The sequence below is a fragment of the Sprattus sprattus genome (assembly GCF_963457725.1).
Source record: "Sprattus sprattus genome assembly, chromosome: 18".
NCBI lineage: Eukaryota > Metazoa > Chordata > Actinopteri > Clupeiformes > Clupeidae > Sprattus > Sprattus sprattus.
Window position 1 is genome coordinate 30226090 of NC_137916.1, and position 12500 is coordinate 30238589.

The 12500-nt window shown below is 44.3% G+C and overlaps 3 protein-coding genes across 3 annotated transcripts in view; all 3 read left to right on the forward strand.

Annotated features, from left to right (window-relative positions):
* LOC308379233 (integrin beta-3-like) overlaps window positions 1-89 on the forward strand; it is a gene marked incomplete at both ends in the record, with an annotated part of 24264 nt that extends 24175 nt beyond the window's left edge. Inside the window, one exon of the mRNA XM_080856291.1 lies at window positions 18-89. Coding sequence (XP_080712417.1) covers window positions 18-89 — 72 coding nt within the window. The remainder of the gene's footprint in view (window positions 1-17) is intronic.
* A 1287-nt stretch (window positions 90-1376) lies between these two features.
* mettl2a (methyltransferase 2A, methylcytidine) lies at window positions 1377-5813 on the forward strand (the record flags this gene model as incomplete). The annotated part of the gene is made up of 9 exons (XM_080856706.1): window positions 1377-1531; window positions 1670-1758; window positions 2441-2679; window positions 3153-3202; window positions 3352-3412; window positions 3616-3755; window positions 4358-4464; window positions 4572-4637; window positions 4973-5813. 9 exons carry the CDS (start codon window positions 1377-1379, stop codon window positions 5164-5166), a joined length of 1101 nt encoding a protein of 366 aa, XP_080712832.1. The 3' UTR covers window positions 5167-5813.
* Window positions 5814-6484: 671 nt separating this feature from the next.
* The window catches only part of tlk2 (tousled-like kinase 2), an 18369-nt gene continuing 12353 nt past the window's right edge, over window positions 6485-12500 (forward strand). Inside the window, exons 1-8 of the mRNA XM_080856703.1 lie at window positions 6485-7038; window positions 8250-8332; window positions 9427-9498; window positions 11096-11162; window positions 11264-11307; window positions 11398-11496; window positions 11625-11720; window positions 11988-12080. Coding sequence (XP_080712829.1) covers window positions 8252-8332; window positions 9427-9498; window positions 11096-11162; window positions 11264-11307; window positions 11398-11496; window positions 11625-11720; window positions 11988-12080 — 552 coding nt within the window. The 5' untranslated portion in view covers window positions 6485-7038; window positions 8250-8251. The remainder of the gene's footprint in view (window positions 7039-8249; window positions 8333-9426; window positions 9499-11095; window positions 11163-11263; window positions 11308-11397; window positions 11497-11624; window positions 11721-11987; window positions 12081-12500) is intronic.

Below are 12500 nucleotides of genomic sequence, written 5' to 3' on the forward strand. Positions count from 1 at the left end.
CTTTTCTCTCATTTCAGGGTAACAACCCCTTATACAAAGGAGCAACCAGCACATTCACCAATATTACTTACAGGGGTGGTAATTCCTAATAAAAAATGTCAGCTTTGACAGGACTACCAGAAGTATCTTCAGTAACAATAGTCAGCCCCATCATTCCCCTTGGGTTCATGGTGGTATAGTCAGCTGGTGAAATGGCGGATTTAAAAGAATGGAGGTTTGAGGACCACTGCAAGGATAATTTAGTTTTAGTTTTATGATCAGGAACAAAGGCAAAAATGCTCAAAACTTTTTATAAAAAAAAAAAGAGCTGCAATTGCACTGTAGGTGTTGGTATCCTGATGAAGACATTGCGAGGTCCAAAGTGAACAGCATCAACAGTCCTGTTTCCCATTTCAAAACATGCATCTCATCTTAACTCAGAGGCACCCTGGCCAACATCTTAACCTGATGAATGAGATGTTCATCATGGAAGTACATTATATGAGGATAGGATCTACTTTATGTTTATAAGTTAGGAAGATGTGAATTTTTGCTGCCATTTTTTTTTTTCACTTTGAATAAAACTTGACATTGTAATTACTGATTAGAATCTTGGCTCATATGTATATAGAACCATGCTCCACTTTTGAATGGTTAATGGAACTCTTATTGCCATGGATACAGGGGATCATCTTGATTCTAGTTTTATCTTTCATACTGTCTTGTTTCCATGGATACTGGAGCTGTATTTATAGTGCCTCTTCGGAATCCTCTGCTCCATTGGACTCAAGAACCAGCTTGTCCATCTTTTGTGTTGGCTTCTTTTTATTTCTCTGTTTTCCCACTTGAAACTACTGTTGATGTCAACAAAGAGTTTGTGTTTACTTATTGTCTTCAATTTTCACCAGTCACCTATTACTACCACCAGAATTTTGGCATTTTTGGGCGTTTTTTTTTCAGATTTTCACCCATCCTGAGATGTTTATTTCATAATGGTTCTATTTTTGACACGAGAAGCTTCTCAATAAAATAATTTTAAACGTGAATTCCCAGTTTGTCTTTCTTACACGTTTATGATAAACAACAATAAACCTTCTTCCAGTCTGTGATATGTGGTTTCCATCTCGACGACATTTGCACCAACAAGTTGGAACACACATATAATTTAGTTTCTTCCTATTCACCGACATTTTAACCCTATTGCTCTTTTTTTAAGAGATGTATGTCATAACCGTTTTTAAAAAACATGATTTTACAGCATTTTAAAATGGTAAAAGTCCGGCCCAGCTCATCAAAAGTAAAAAAAAAAAAAAAAAAAAAAACTGGTTGCGTCGTAGGGATGGGCGTGAGTTAGTTGTTTTCACTTCCTGTGATGCATTTCATTTTCCGGTTCCAACATGGCAGCGCCCGTTGTTAACGGTGTGCCTGTGGAGGAAAATGCTGTCGAAATTCATCAGGCACCGGCTGAACAAACCAACGAAGACCAGAAGAGACCACAGTTTGGGACTCGTTTTTTAACAGACCCTCGTCAAGTCTTTCAGCACAACGCATGGTACGCGTATTTTAATGTCAATGAAGCAAGCAAAGGCAGGCTATGAGATTGGTATTAGCAACATGGGCTTATTAAACCTGCAATGTTTGTGTAAAATATGATGAACAAATTCTGTTGTTTCATCCCATTATTTGTAAGGGATAACGTAGAGTGGTCAGAGGAGCAGGAAGCAGCTGCACGCAAGAAAGTTCAGGAGCATAACCAGCCTATTCCGGCTGACAAACAAGGTGAGGTACCTTGCGAGTCGTACAGTCCTAGCCTATATCCAGTGGTGTAGTCCAGGGTATACGCAGGTCTACAGAGTATACCCACTTATTTTTCAGTCAGCATTGGGTATACCCACTTATTTTTCAGTCAGCATTGGGTATACCCACTTCTCAAAACAGGGCGTTTATCCTCTGCTCTGTAGGCTGTTTCAAAACATAAAGAGTATACCCACTTCTCCAGGAAGCACTACACCACTGCCTATATCCAAGTATTAGCTAATGTTCTTATGTAATGGCGTGTAAGCCTAGATCATTTAAGAGTTGCAATGTATTTCACATACGAAAAAAAAACAAAAATACCCCAACCAAATCACAGCTGAAGCAAAATCCATGTGAGTCCTCTGTAACAACAACTGTTCTCTTAGACTCTGGAACAAGCTCCCGGAGAACATTAGGGCTTTGGACTCCATCACTACTTTTAAATCCCACCTCAAAACCCATCTTTTTATATCTGCCTTCTCCTAAAGTCCTGGTTTCTGTTGTTCGTTTATTTCTTTTCTGTATTGTTTTGAATGCACTGTTTTAAATTGCTATTGTGACCCTGTTAAGCACCTTGAGACATCTTTGTATGTGAAAGTGTGCTATACAAATAAAATGCATTCTTATTATTTATTTATTATTAAAACGATTTGTTTCACTGTAGAGGACTACGACAGCCATGCGGACCAGTACTGGAATGATTTTTATACCATCCACGTGAACCGGTTCTTTAAAGACCGCCACTGGCTCTTCACGGAATTCCCGGAGTTGGCCCCAAAATGTCGGTCCCATCAGTCTACACCGGAAGCGGATAAACACCCTGACCAGGACAAGGGCAGGGAAGACATTTCTCTCCAGAATGGAGACTTTCCTGGGGCATCCAGCTCGTATCGCATATTGGAGGTGAGATTCAGATTACTGCGTACATGACCTGTATGTGTGGCGAGTGTACGGTTTGGACTGCCTCTAAGAAAAATGTGTCATTGGAGGTCAGAATTGCATTACTGAGTGTACACCATAATAACATAATTACACATCAATCGAGCCAGCTGGGTGTGAAATGTCACATATTGAAATATTGAAAACTGAGTTCTTAAGATTCACATAGCTACAAGGTCCTAGTTCTAGTTCAGAACTCTGAGATCCAGTGGAGCAAAGATAGATAACTTAGTTTTCTTCAGTGCTCCACTCTGATCTGGTTTCATGCAATTAACCTGCATTTGGTAAGACTAATGGATGATGGTGACACATGGTTAGAGAAGCCTCCCAAATATGTATGCATGGCTCTGACAGTTGGTGTGTGTTTGTGTGTGTTTGTGTGTGTGTGTGTGTGTGTGTGTGTGTGTGTGTGTGTGTGTGTGTGTGTTTATTACCAGGTAGGCTGTGGTGTGGGGAACACAGTCTTTCCCATCCTGAAGACCAACAAGTGAGTGAAGTTGTTATATTTCTGGTTTCTCATTCATGACGCTCTGATCCGTGCTATGACTCACTCCCGCCCCCTCTGTCTTGTGTTGTAGTGATGACACTATGATCCGTGCTATGGCTCACTCCCGCCCCCCCTGTCTTGTGTTCTAGTGACCCAGGACTGTTTGTTTACTGCTGTGATTTCTCCAGCACCGCAGTGGAGCTGGTAAAGGTGAGGGCAGAAAGCAAAAACCTGAGTAGAAAAATTAAGAAATGTATTCAGATATGTTATTAATGTAGATGCATTCCGTTAATTAACGTTCTCTTTATAATGTGCCACATAGTGGGACCTTTCTGATCATTTGGTGCATATTAGCTTGAAGTAAAAAAAAAAAAAAAAAAAACAGTTTTCCTTTCTTTTTTGTGATGCCATAGTCCAATCCAGAGTATGATGCAACTCGCTGCCACGCCTTTGTTCATGACCTGAGTGACGAGTCAGCCCAGTACCCAATCCCAGAGGAGAGCCTCGATGTCATCATACTCATCTTTGTCTTGTCTGCGCTACACCCTGACAAGTGAGTTAATGAATCTGAGTGGAGAGAAGCAATAGGAAGTTATTATGCATCATCGTTTATATGGCAGCCTTGCTCAAACCTCATTGTCAAACTGCCCTATGCCAGTGGTGTAGTCCAGGGTGTACGCAGGCGGAGTATACCCACTTATATTTCAGTCAGCCTTGCGTATACCCACTATCAAAACAGGGCGTTTATCATGTGCTGTATGGGCTGCTTAAAAATATGCTAAATTAAGAGTATACCCACTTCTCCAGGGACCACTACACCTCTGCCCTATGCCAGGGGCAGCACTCAGTTCAGCCCTTTTTTCACACACCTTACTCTGATGCGTCAGCTATTTGGAGAGGCCCGATGAGCTGAACATATCCCTATTTTATTTAAACACTAAATAAAGGTAGATGTGGAGAAGCAGCATAATGTACCATAGATTTGATTTAATTTGACATAGATCAGTGTCTGTGCTATCTCTTGTGCCAAATAACAAATATCAGTGCATTCAAGTCTGCTCCCTGTGCTGACCTGTGCTGAAATGTATCCTTTTTTTGGGCAAGAGCGCCACCCTGTGGTGGATGGTGAAATAACTCACTAACTGTCCCGTTCAGGATGCAGGAGTCTATATGTAGGCTCGCTCAGCTGTTGAAGCCTGGCGGGATGCTGTTGCTAAGAGACTACGGCCGCTATGACATGGCACAGCTACGCTTCAAAAAAGGTGAGTTGCCCCGTGGCATTTCTGATTTTCATTTCGTTAATGTGGAACTGTGAACCATGGGAAGAAAGGAGAGGGGGTTTTCACTAAGTGTGTGTGTCTATCCTCAGGGAGGTGTTTGTCTGAAAACTTTTATGCACGAGGAGACGGCACACGGGTCTATTTCTTCACTCAAGGCAAGTGGAGCTTATTTTCATCGCACTGCTTGGCCACTTATACTCTAAAAAATACCTTAGATGCAATATGCAAACAACCCTGTCGAGAGCGAACTTGCAACTATAATTTTTTACTATTTTTAAGTATTTTTTTTACTTTATGTTATTTTTTTTATACTTAATTTCTGAGTTTTTCAATGTGTTGTTTATTTATTTGGTCTGTTTTGTTTTGTAATGGTTTGTTTATTTATTGTTCTTCTGTAGCCTCAGTCAGGGCATTGCTGCAAAAGAGCCCTGTGCTCAGTCAATTCTCCCTGAATAATCAAAAAATGATCTTATTTCCCATGTCCCTCTAGATGAGCTCCACAGCTGGTTCTGTGGTGCTGGACTGGAGAAGGTACAGAACTTGGTGGATCGGCGGCTGCAGGTGAACCGGGGAAAGCAGCTGACCATGTACCGAGTCTGGGTCCAGTGCAAGTACCAGAAGCCCCATTCAGAGCAGAAGGACTCTGAGACCAGGAACTCAGAGGAGGATCAGTGTGAAAGCTAGGGCTGCCGTTCGGGCCCAAGCCTGCAACTCCTCAGTGAATGTGAGAGGTTTGCATGCCAAGACCATCAGGTGTCTAGCGATAGACCTGCGGGAAGTCCAGCACTCAACATGAAGAACCACATCTGTAGCTTTGGGCCAGAAGGCTGGTATTGTTATTAGACTGGTCAAGTGTTTTTCAGTCATCAACTTGACTTTAGGTTTATTACGGGATTTTTCAGCCACGGAACAATCTATGCTTGAAATTACTGTAAGTCACATGTCTGTTACAAAGCTGTTTTTTTTTTCAGATCTTTGTACAAAAATACCTCGAATCTCAAAGCATTTTAAGTCAGTTTTAACATGAAACTAAATATTTTAGAGATGGACTTTGATTGTCCTTACCTTTCTGGACACCCAGCCATTGCACAGTGCTCTTGAAATACACCTGATCAGTCTGTTTGTACCTTATGATCCGAGGCAATACATAGTGTGTGTGTGTGTGTGTGTGTGTGTGTGTGTGTGTGTGTTCTTGTTTGAAGAGGCTAACCAGAATGGGTTGCCATGACGAGGGTTCAAACAGAGGCACTGGAAGTCAGCTGACACAAGTAACTTCATTTAGCAGCATGGTGAGCTGTGGACTCTCAAGTTCTGAAATTCAGCTGTTAACATTTGGCAGACTGCTGTCATTTTTATTCATATATGATTTTGATGAAATTCCTTTGTATCTTTGCAATTAAAAAAACAATTGTCATTACTCGTTTGTGATTACTTCATTTTAAGATATTGTGTTAAGGACGGGCATACGTGTTAGGTGCTCTTAATGGCAGATGTAATCCATTTTTCTGGTATCCTTTGAAATCTTGGTGGTAATCAATTCAATTTGGATGCAATACTGCGTAACCATGTTTTATATGAGAATTGGGATGGCCACCTACTCTGGGTGAGACCAAAACACATAATTGGTATTACTGTGCTCAGTATAGATAGGCTACTGCTTAGAAATCTGGGTCATCATAGTTCATAGTATGACTCTGTATGACCTTGAACACATGAAAACAACTATTTCTATCAGGCAGACATGTCCCAGAAGACAAGACCTTAGAATAGCATTTATTCCATAAACAAACCTTTATAATGTACATAACAAACATTTATACTGTATGGCAGCCTATATAGATTACCAACGGTTTCCTTTTCTGATGGATCTATGTGGCTACCTTCTCAATTTCATTGAGGTTAATAGTGGGTGAAGTGGGGCGTGGTCGGAAAGAAAATCTTGCGAGAAAAAATGAGATTTTCCGATTATTGTTTACATTGCCAAAAAAAATCATGAGAACCGAACCGAATCGATCCGGATTAAACTGAACTGATTCAAACGGGATCACTTCCAGGCTAGACCACTGACTGATGCGAAAGAGGTGAGCTCGTCGGAACCGCTGTCTTGAAGTTAAATGAGCTATTCTCTGGATGGACTGAGCTTGACACCAACTGGGAATAAAATGACAAAAATGTTCTTGTCGGAGCCGTGATTCATGAAACAGGTGAAGTTCATTGTCTGGTATGGTCGACGGCAAAATACAATGGATGTCTAAGGGAAAAACGTAAGAAACCTCAAACCCCTGGGAATCTGAGCTGGCCAAAGCTCTGTTGAGGTGGGTTGGGGACGTAACTTTCTCATAGGCCCCGGAGGTTTGTAAGCCTCCGCTCGTCTGTGGAACTCTGAGGTGGCGAACCAGTGCCTTCATCGGGTGTCTTCGTAGGCGAGAGACGGGGATTCGGACGAGGCCTTGTCTGGGAATGTAGGGGTAGCCAAGGAAGGGTGAGACGGGAGACGAGGGAAGAATAATCGAGGATAAACCAAAGGTGCTTGCGGGAAAAAAACGTTTGCCGCAGGTATAATGCCACTCTGTTTGTGCCGTATGTGGATTAAGTGTGATGTCAGTCTTTTGTGTTTTAATTGTCAAACGTTATTGGAAAAACGAGAGGATGCTGTCAGCTGGTCTGCTAGCCATCGTTAGCGCCTTACTCTAGTTTGGTTTGTAAGCTAGGTAGCAAGCTAGCTGATGTCAGTCATTTAACGTGTGTGTCAGCGCTTACCCATCGCTTGTACATGTCACTTGACCAGAATTAGAGCTTTGTTTCGAGAAATGGCAAACAGTTTATGGTCGTTATTTTAAAGAGAAGGGAAATATTGTACGATTAGGACCGTTGTAGAAAATGTGATGTTTATCATAGTTAGCATGTGATGTTTATCATAGTTAGCGCTAACTTAAATGCAGTGTACAAAGCTTAGCTAGCTAGGTAAATTAGAAGACTGGCACACCTTAGATGACCAGCTAACTGGGTACACAATATGGTAACTTTGCCCAATGGTCCAGTTGATGACTTACATGGCATGTCTAGAGTATGTGTTTGTTCACTAAAGCCATCCATTAAGATAACAACATCAGGTATAAACTGGTATTTCTATGTTAAGGTATTGGTTAACTATCATCTTTAATTTACCCAGAAGAGTAGGCAATGCATGTAGTTTGTATGAACTGGGTATAACGTTTTCCTCAGTGTCGAAATGTAAACCGACTCTGATGATTTCAGTTCATCCTCTAAGAGACTAAGTTTCATTAAGACAAATGTATGCCTTGAAAGCTTATTTAGTGATTTGTTTAAATATGTGCTCCTAAAAGAATGGGTCATAATGTCCTGCCACCTCCCATGTTGTCTGATGTAACCACGACTCAGACTCTGTTTACTCAGTGTTGCTGATATGATATTCAATTCAATGTGACAAAAGTATTACAAAAATATCGATGTGTGTAGTACAGCCATAGTAATATCTGTAATATCAGATTTCGGGCTAACTGAGAGACAGACATGAGTTTGAGAGGTGAGGCTGAGTCATGGACCCTAGGAATATTCTGGAAACCTACAGGAGAGATTCATGAGTCAACATGTCACACACACACATGCACGCGCACAAATTGTTATGCTGTTGCTACCAATCTGTCACCCTCACGGTGACTCCACAATCAAACACTCCCATCTGAGTAACCTAAAGCTCTCTTTCTCTCTCTCTCTCTCTCTCTCTCTCTCTCTCTCTCCTGAAGCCATGATGGAAGAACTGCACAGTCTGGATCCACGACGCCAGGAGCTACTGGAGGCCCGCTTCACTGGGGTTGGAGTTGCCAGGGTCAGGAAACTAACTCCTTCTCAAGCATCTTTCTGTCATTCATCCATCTTTCTTTCTCTCTCTCTGTTCATTTCATATGGTTTGGGCGTCACGCTGACACACCAGCTTTTAATCAGATGCCCTGTAATCTCTCTCTCATACATCCTCTCTATTTTTCTGTCTCTGCCTCTCTCTGGCTCTCCCTCTCTGTCTATCATTCCCTGTGATTTATCTGTCCGTTTGTGTGTTCCCTTCGGTGTGTGCGTGTGTGGTAGCCTACTCCTAGCGTATGTCTGTCTGGCAGGGTTGGCGGAGCAGGCTGCTTGACATTTAGCATGGCACCTGATTGTAGTTAGTAGTTGAGCTATGGAACAAGTTTTGGGAAAGCCTTTACATGGGAACAGTTCCATAATAATGCCTTTACATGGGAACAGTTCCATAATAATGCCTTTACATGGGAACAGTTCCATAATAATGCCTTTACATGGGAACAGTTCCATAATAATGCCTTTACATGGGAACAGTTCCATAATAATGCCTTTACATGGGAACAGTTCCATAATAATGCTTTGGCCTTGAGGTTTACAGGTGCAAAGCTCTGTATCTGTAACATCATGACTTTAAGAGGGACAGCCAAAGAGAATGCACGAATAAATAAATATATGACTAACTGACTGAATGAGTGACTGAATGAGTGAATATAGTAATGCATATGTTAGGGATGGAGTTAAGGCTGGCCTAAAAACCTTTTTATTCAGAAAGGCGTTTCCTACTTTTTTTAAAACGTATTATTTTTTAAGCTATGCTTTTAAAAATGGTTTTGTTTTCTTTAAACTATGCTTTTATTATGGGCTAACTATGTAGCACTCTGAGATTCAGTTTGAATGTATAGTGCACTACAAATTAAATGAATTATTATTATTATTTTTATTATAGTTATTCAATGAGCAGTGCATTATGGCCATGAGGAATGGGTGGGGTTTGCTGCTAAAGTGCAGAGGAAAGTGTGTGTGTGTGTGTGTGTGTGTGTGTGTGTGTGTGTGTGTGTGTGTGTTACTGGGGAGTGATGTTTGTCCAATCATCATTGTTTTGTTTCCTCCCCTTCCATTCCTCAGGGCTCTGGACAGAACGAGTCGTCCAATCAGAGTCTTTGCAGCGTCGGGTCGCTCAGTGATAAAGAGCTGGAGGTTGGTGTGCTACTTCTACTACACACACACACACACACACACACACACACACACACACACACACACACACACACACACACACACACATGGGTCGCTCATTGATAAAGAACTAGAGGTTGGTGTGCTACTTCTCCCCAGTAATCAATGACACACTCACAAGTAGTCTGTCTCTCACATGTAGACACACACACACACACACACACACACACACACACACACACACACACACACAGTTTAGATATATTTTATGTGACAGGCCTTTTGTCCTAATTGTTTTTGAAGTATTTGTTGGAACTGAAATGGGTTTTTGTGTGGGTGCATGTGGCATGTGCCGTTGTGTTGTGTAAGCCTGGAGGTCGTGATGCTCTAACCCTACGCCTCTCCTGCTCTAACCCTACGCCTCTCCTGCTCTAACCCTACGCCTCTCCTGCTCTAACCCTACGCCTCTCCTGCTCTAACCCTACGCCTCTCCTGCTTGTTCTAACCCTACGCCTCTCCTGCTTGCTCTAACCCTACGCCTCTCCTGCTTGCTCTAACCCTACGCCTCTCCTGCTCTAACCCTACGCCTCTCCTGCTTGCTCTAACCCTACGCCTCTCCTGCTCTAACCCTACGCCTCTCCTGCTTGCTCTAACCCTACGCCTCTCCTGCTTGCTCTAACCCTACGCCTCTCCTGCTTGCTCTAACCCTACGCCTCTCCTGCTTGCTCTAACCCTACGCCTCTCCTGCTCTAACCCTACGCCTCTCCTGCTTGCTCTAACCCTACGCCTCTCCTGCTTGCTCTAACCCTACGCCTCTCCTGCTTGCTCTAACCCTACGCCTCTCCTGCTTGCTCTAACCCTACGCCTCTCCTGCTTGCTCTAACCCTACGCCTCTCCTGCTTGTTCTAACCCTACGCCTCTCCTGCTCTAACCCTACGCCTCTCCTGCTCTAACCCTACGCCTCTCCTGCTCTAACCCTACGCCTCTCCTGCTCTAACCCTACGCCTCTCCTGCTTGCTCTAACCCTACGCCTCTCCTGCTCTAACCCTACGCCTCTCCTGCTTGCTCTAACCCTACGCCTCTCCTGCTTGTTCTAACCCTACGCCTCTCCTGCTCTAACCCTACGCCTCTCCTGCTTGCTCTAACCCTACGCCTCTCCTGCTCTAACCCTACGCCCCTCCTGCTCTAACCCTACGCCTCTCCTGCTTGCTCTAACCCTACGCCTCTCCTGCTCTAACCCTACGCCTCTCCTGCTTGCTCTAACCCTACGCCTCTCCTGCTCTAACCCTACGCCCCTCCTGCTCTAACCCTACGCCTCTCCTGCTTGCTCTAACCCTACGCCTCTCCTGCTCTAACCCTACGCCTCTCCTGCTCTAACCCTACGCCTCTCCTGCTGCTTGCTCTAACCCTACGCCTCTCCTGCTGCTTGCTCTAACCCTACGCCTCTCCTGCTCTAACCCTACGCCTCTCCTGCTGCTTGCTCTAACCCTACGCCTCTCCTGCTCTAACCCTACGCCTCTCCTGCTGCTTGCTCTAACCCTACGCCTCTCCTGCTCTAACCCTACGCCTCTCCTGCTGCTTGCTCTAACCCTACGCCTCTCCTGCTTGCTCTCTTCAGACTCCTGAGAAGAAGACGAACGATCAGAGGACCCGCAAGAGGAAAGGAGACATGTTTGACAACCAAGGTGACAATTTAGATTTTATTCTTTCATTTATTTTTTTATTTACAATATCCTACTTGGAGTGCCTTTCTTTTTCTTTGTGCTCATGTGTCTTTTCTTTGTAGGGAAAGGAGGGACACGGGGTCTCAAGATTAGTGATTATTTTGAGGTAAGACCTGGATTTCTCTTAAACGCAGAAGTTCCCCGCCACCCACTAGGTGAGGGTTTCTCTGAGTCCGCTCTGGCTCTTCTCTCCCAGTTTGCAGGCGGCAGCGGGGCTGGTACCAGTCCAGCTCGGTGTGTTCCCCCCGTGGTCCGATCGTCCCCCCAGCACTCGCTCTCCAACCCCCCCGCTGCCGTGAGTCCCCCCCCCCCTCTGTTTTCCCATCACCATTACTTTGCCGTGCTCATATGCGGTCACAGTGTTGGACATGTGATATTGTTTAAAATGTGTGTGTGTGTGTGTGTGTGTGTGTCTTCTTACAGGTGCAGCAGGGCAGTCCATCCTCCTTAGGATCCTTAGGCTTAAATACAGAGCAACACTCCATAATAATCTCCCACTCTCAGCACAGAGCAACACAGGTAACACACACACACACCTGAACTCAGTAGGCCTGTAGGCCTGGACAGCTGGCTAGTGAACGTATGATTAGTGCTCGGCTATAAACTGATGATTGTGTCATTATAATAGTGCAGCACCTACCTCACTGTCTCCCCTCGCCTCATTGGTTTGCTTGTTTCCCCTTCTCCCCCCCCCCCTCCCCCCCTCGCTGTCTTGTCCTTTCTCTCTGGTGTCCATTTTGTCTCCCCTGTTGCGTTCCCCCCCTCCTGTCCTCCGCCTCTGAGCAGTCTGACCTGACCATGGAGAAGCTGGCTGCCCTGGAGAACAGCAAGAGCTCCGACCTGGAGAAGAAGGAGGGGCGCATTGATGACCTGCTCAGGGTGAGAGAGAGCCTGCATACACACACACACACACACACACACACACACACTCACACTCACACACACACACATTGATGACCTGCTCAGGGTAAGAGAGAGCCTGCATACACACACACACACACACACACACACTCACACTTACACACACACACATTGATGACCTGCTCAGGGTAAGAGAGAGCCTGCATACACACACACACACACACACACTCGCACACACACACATTGATGACCTGCTCAGGGTGAGAGAGAGCCTGCATAGGCAGACACACACACACACACACACACACACAGATACACACACACACACACACACACACACACATTGATGGCCTGCTCAGGGTAAGAGAGGGGTGTATCGATGACCTGCTCAGGGTAAGAGAGCCAACTCAACTCTACTGACCCAACTCTTCAGAGAGC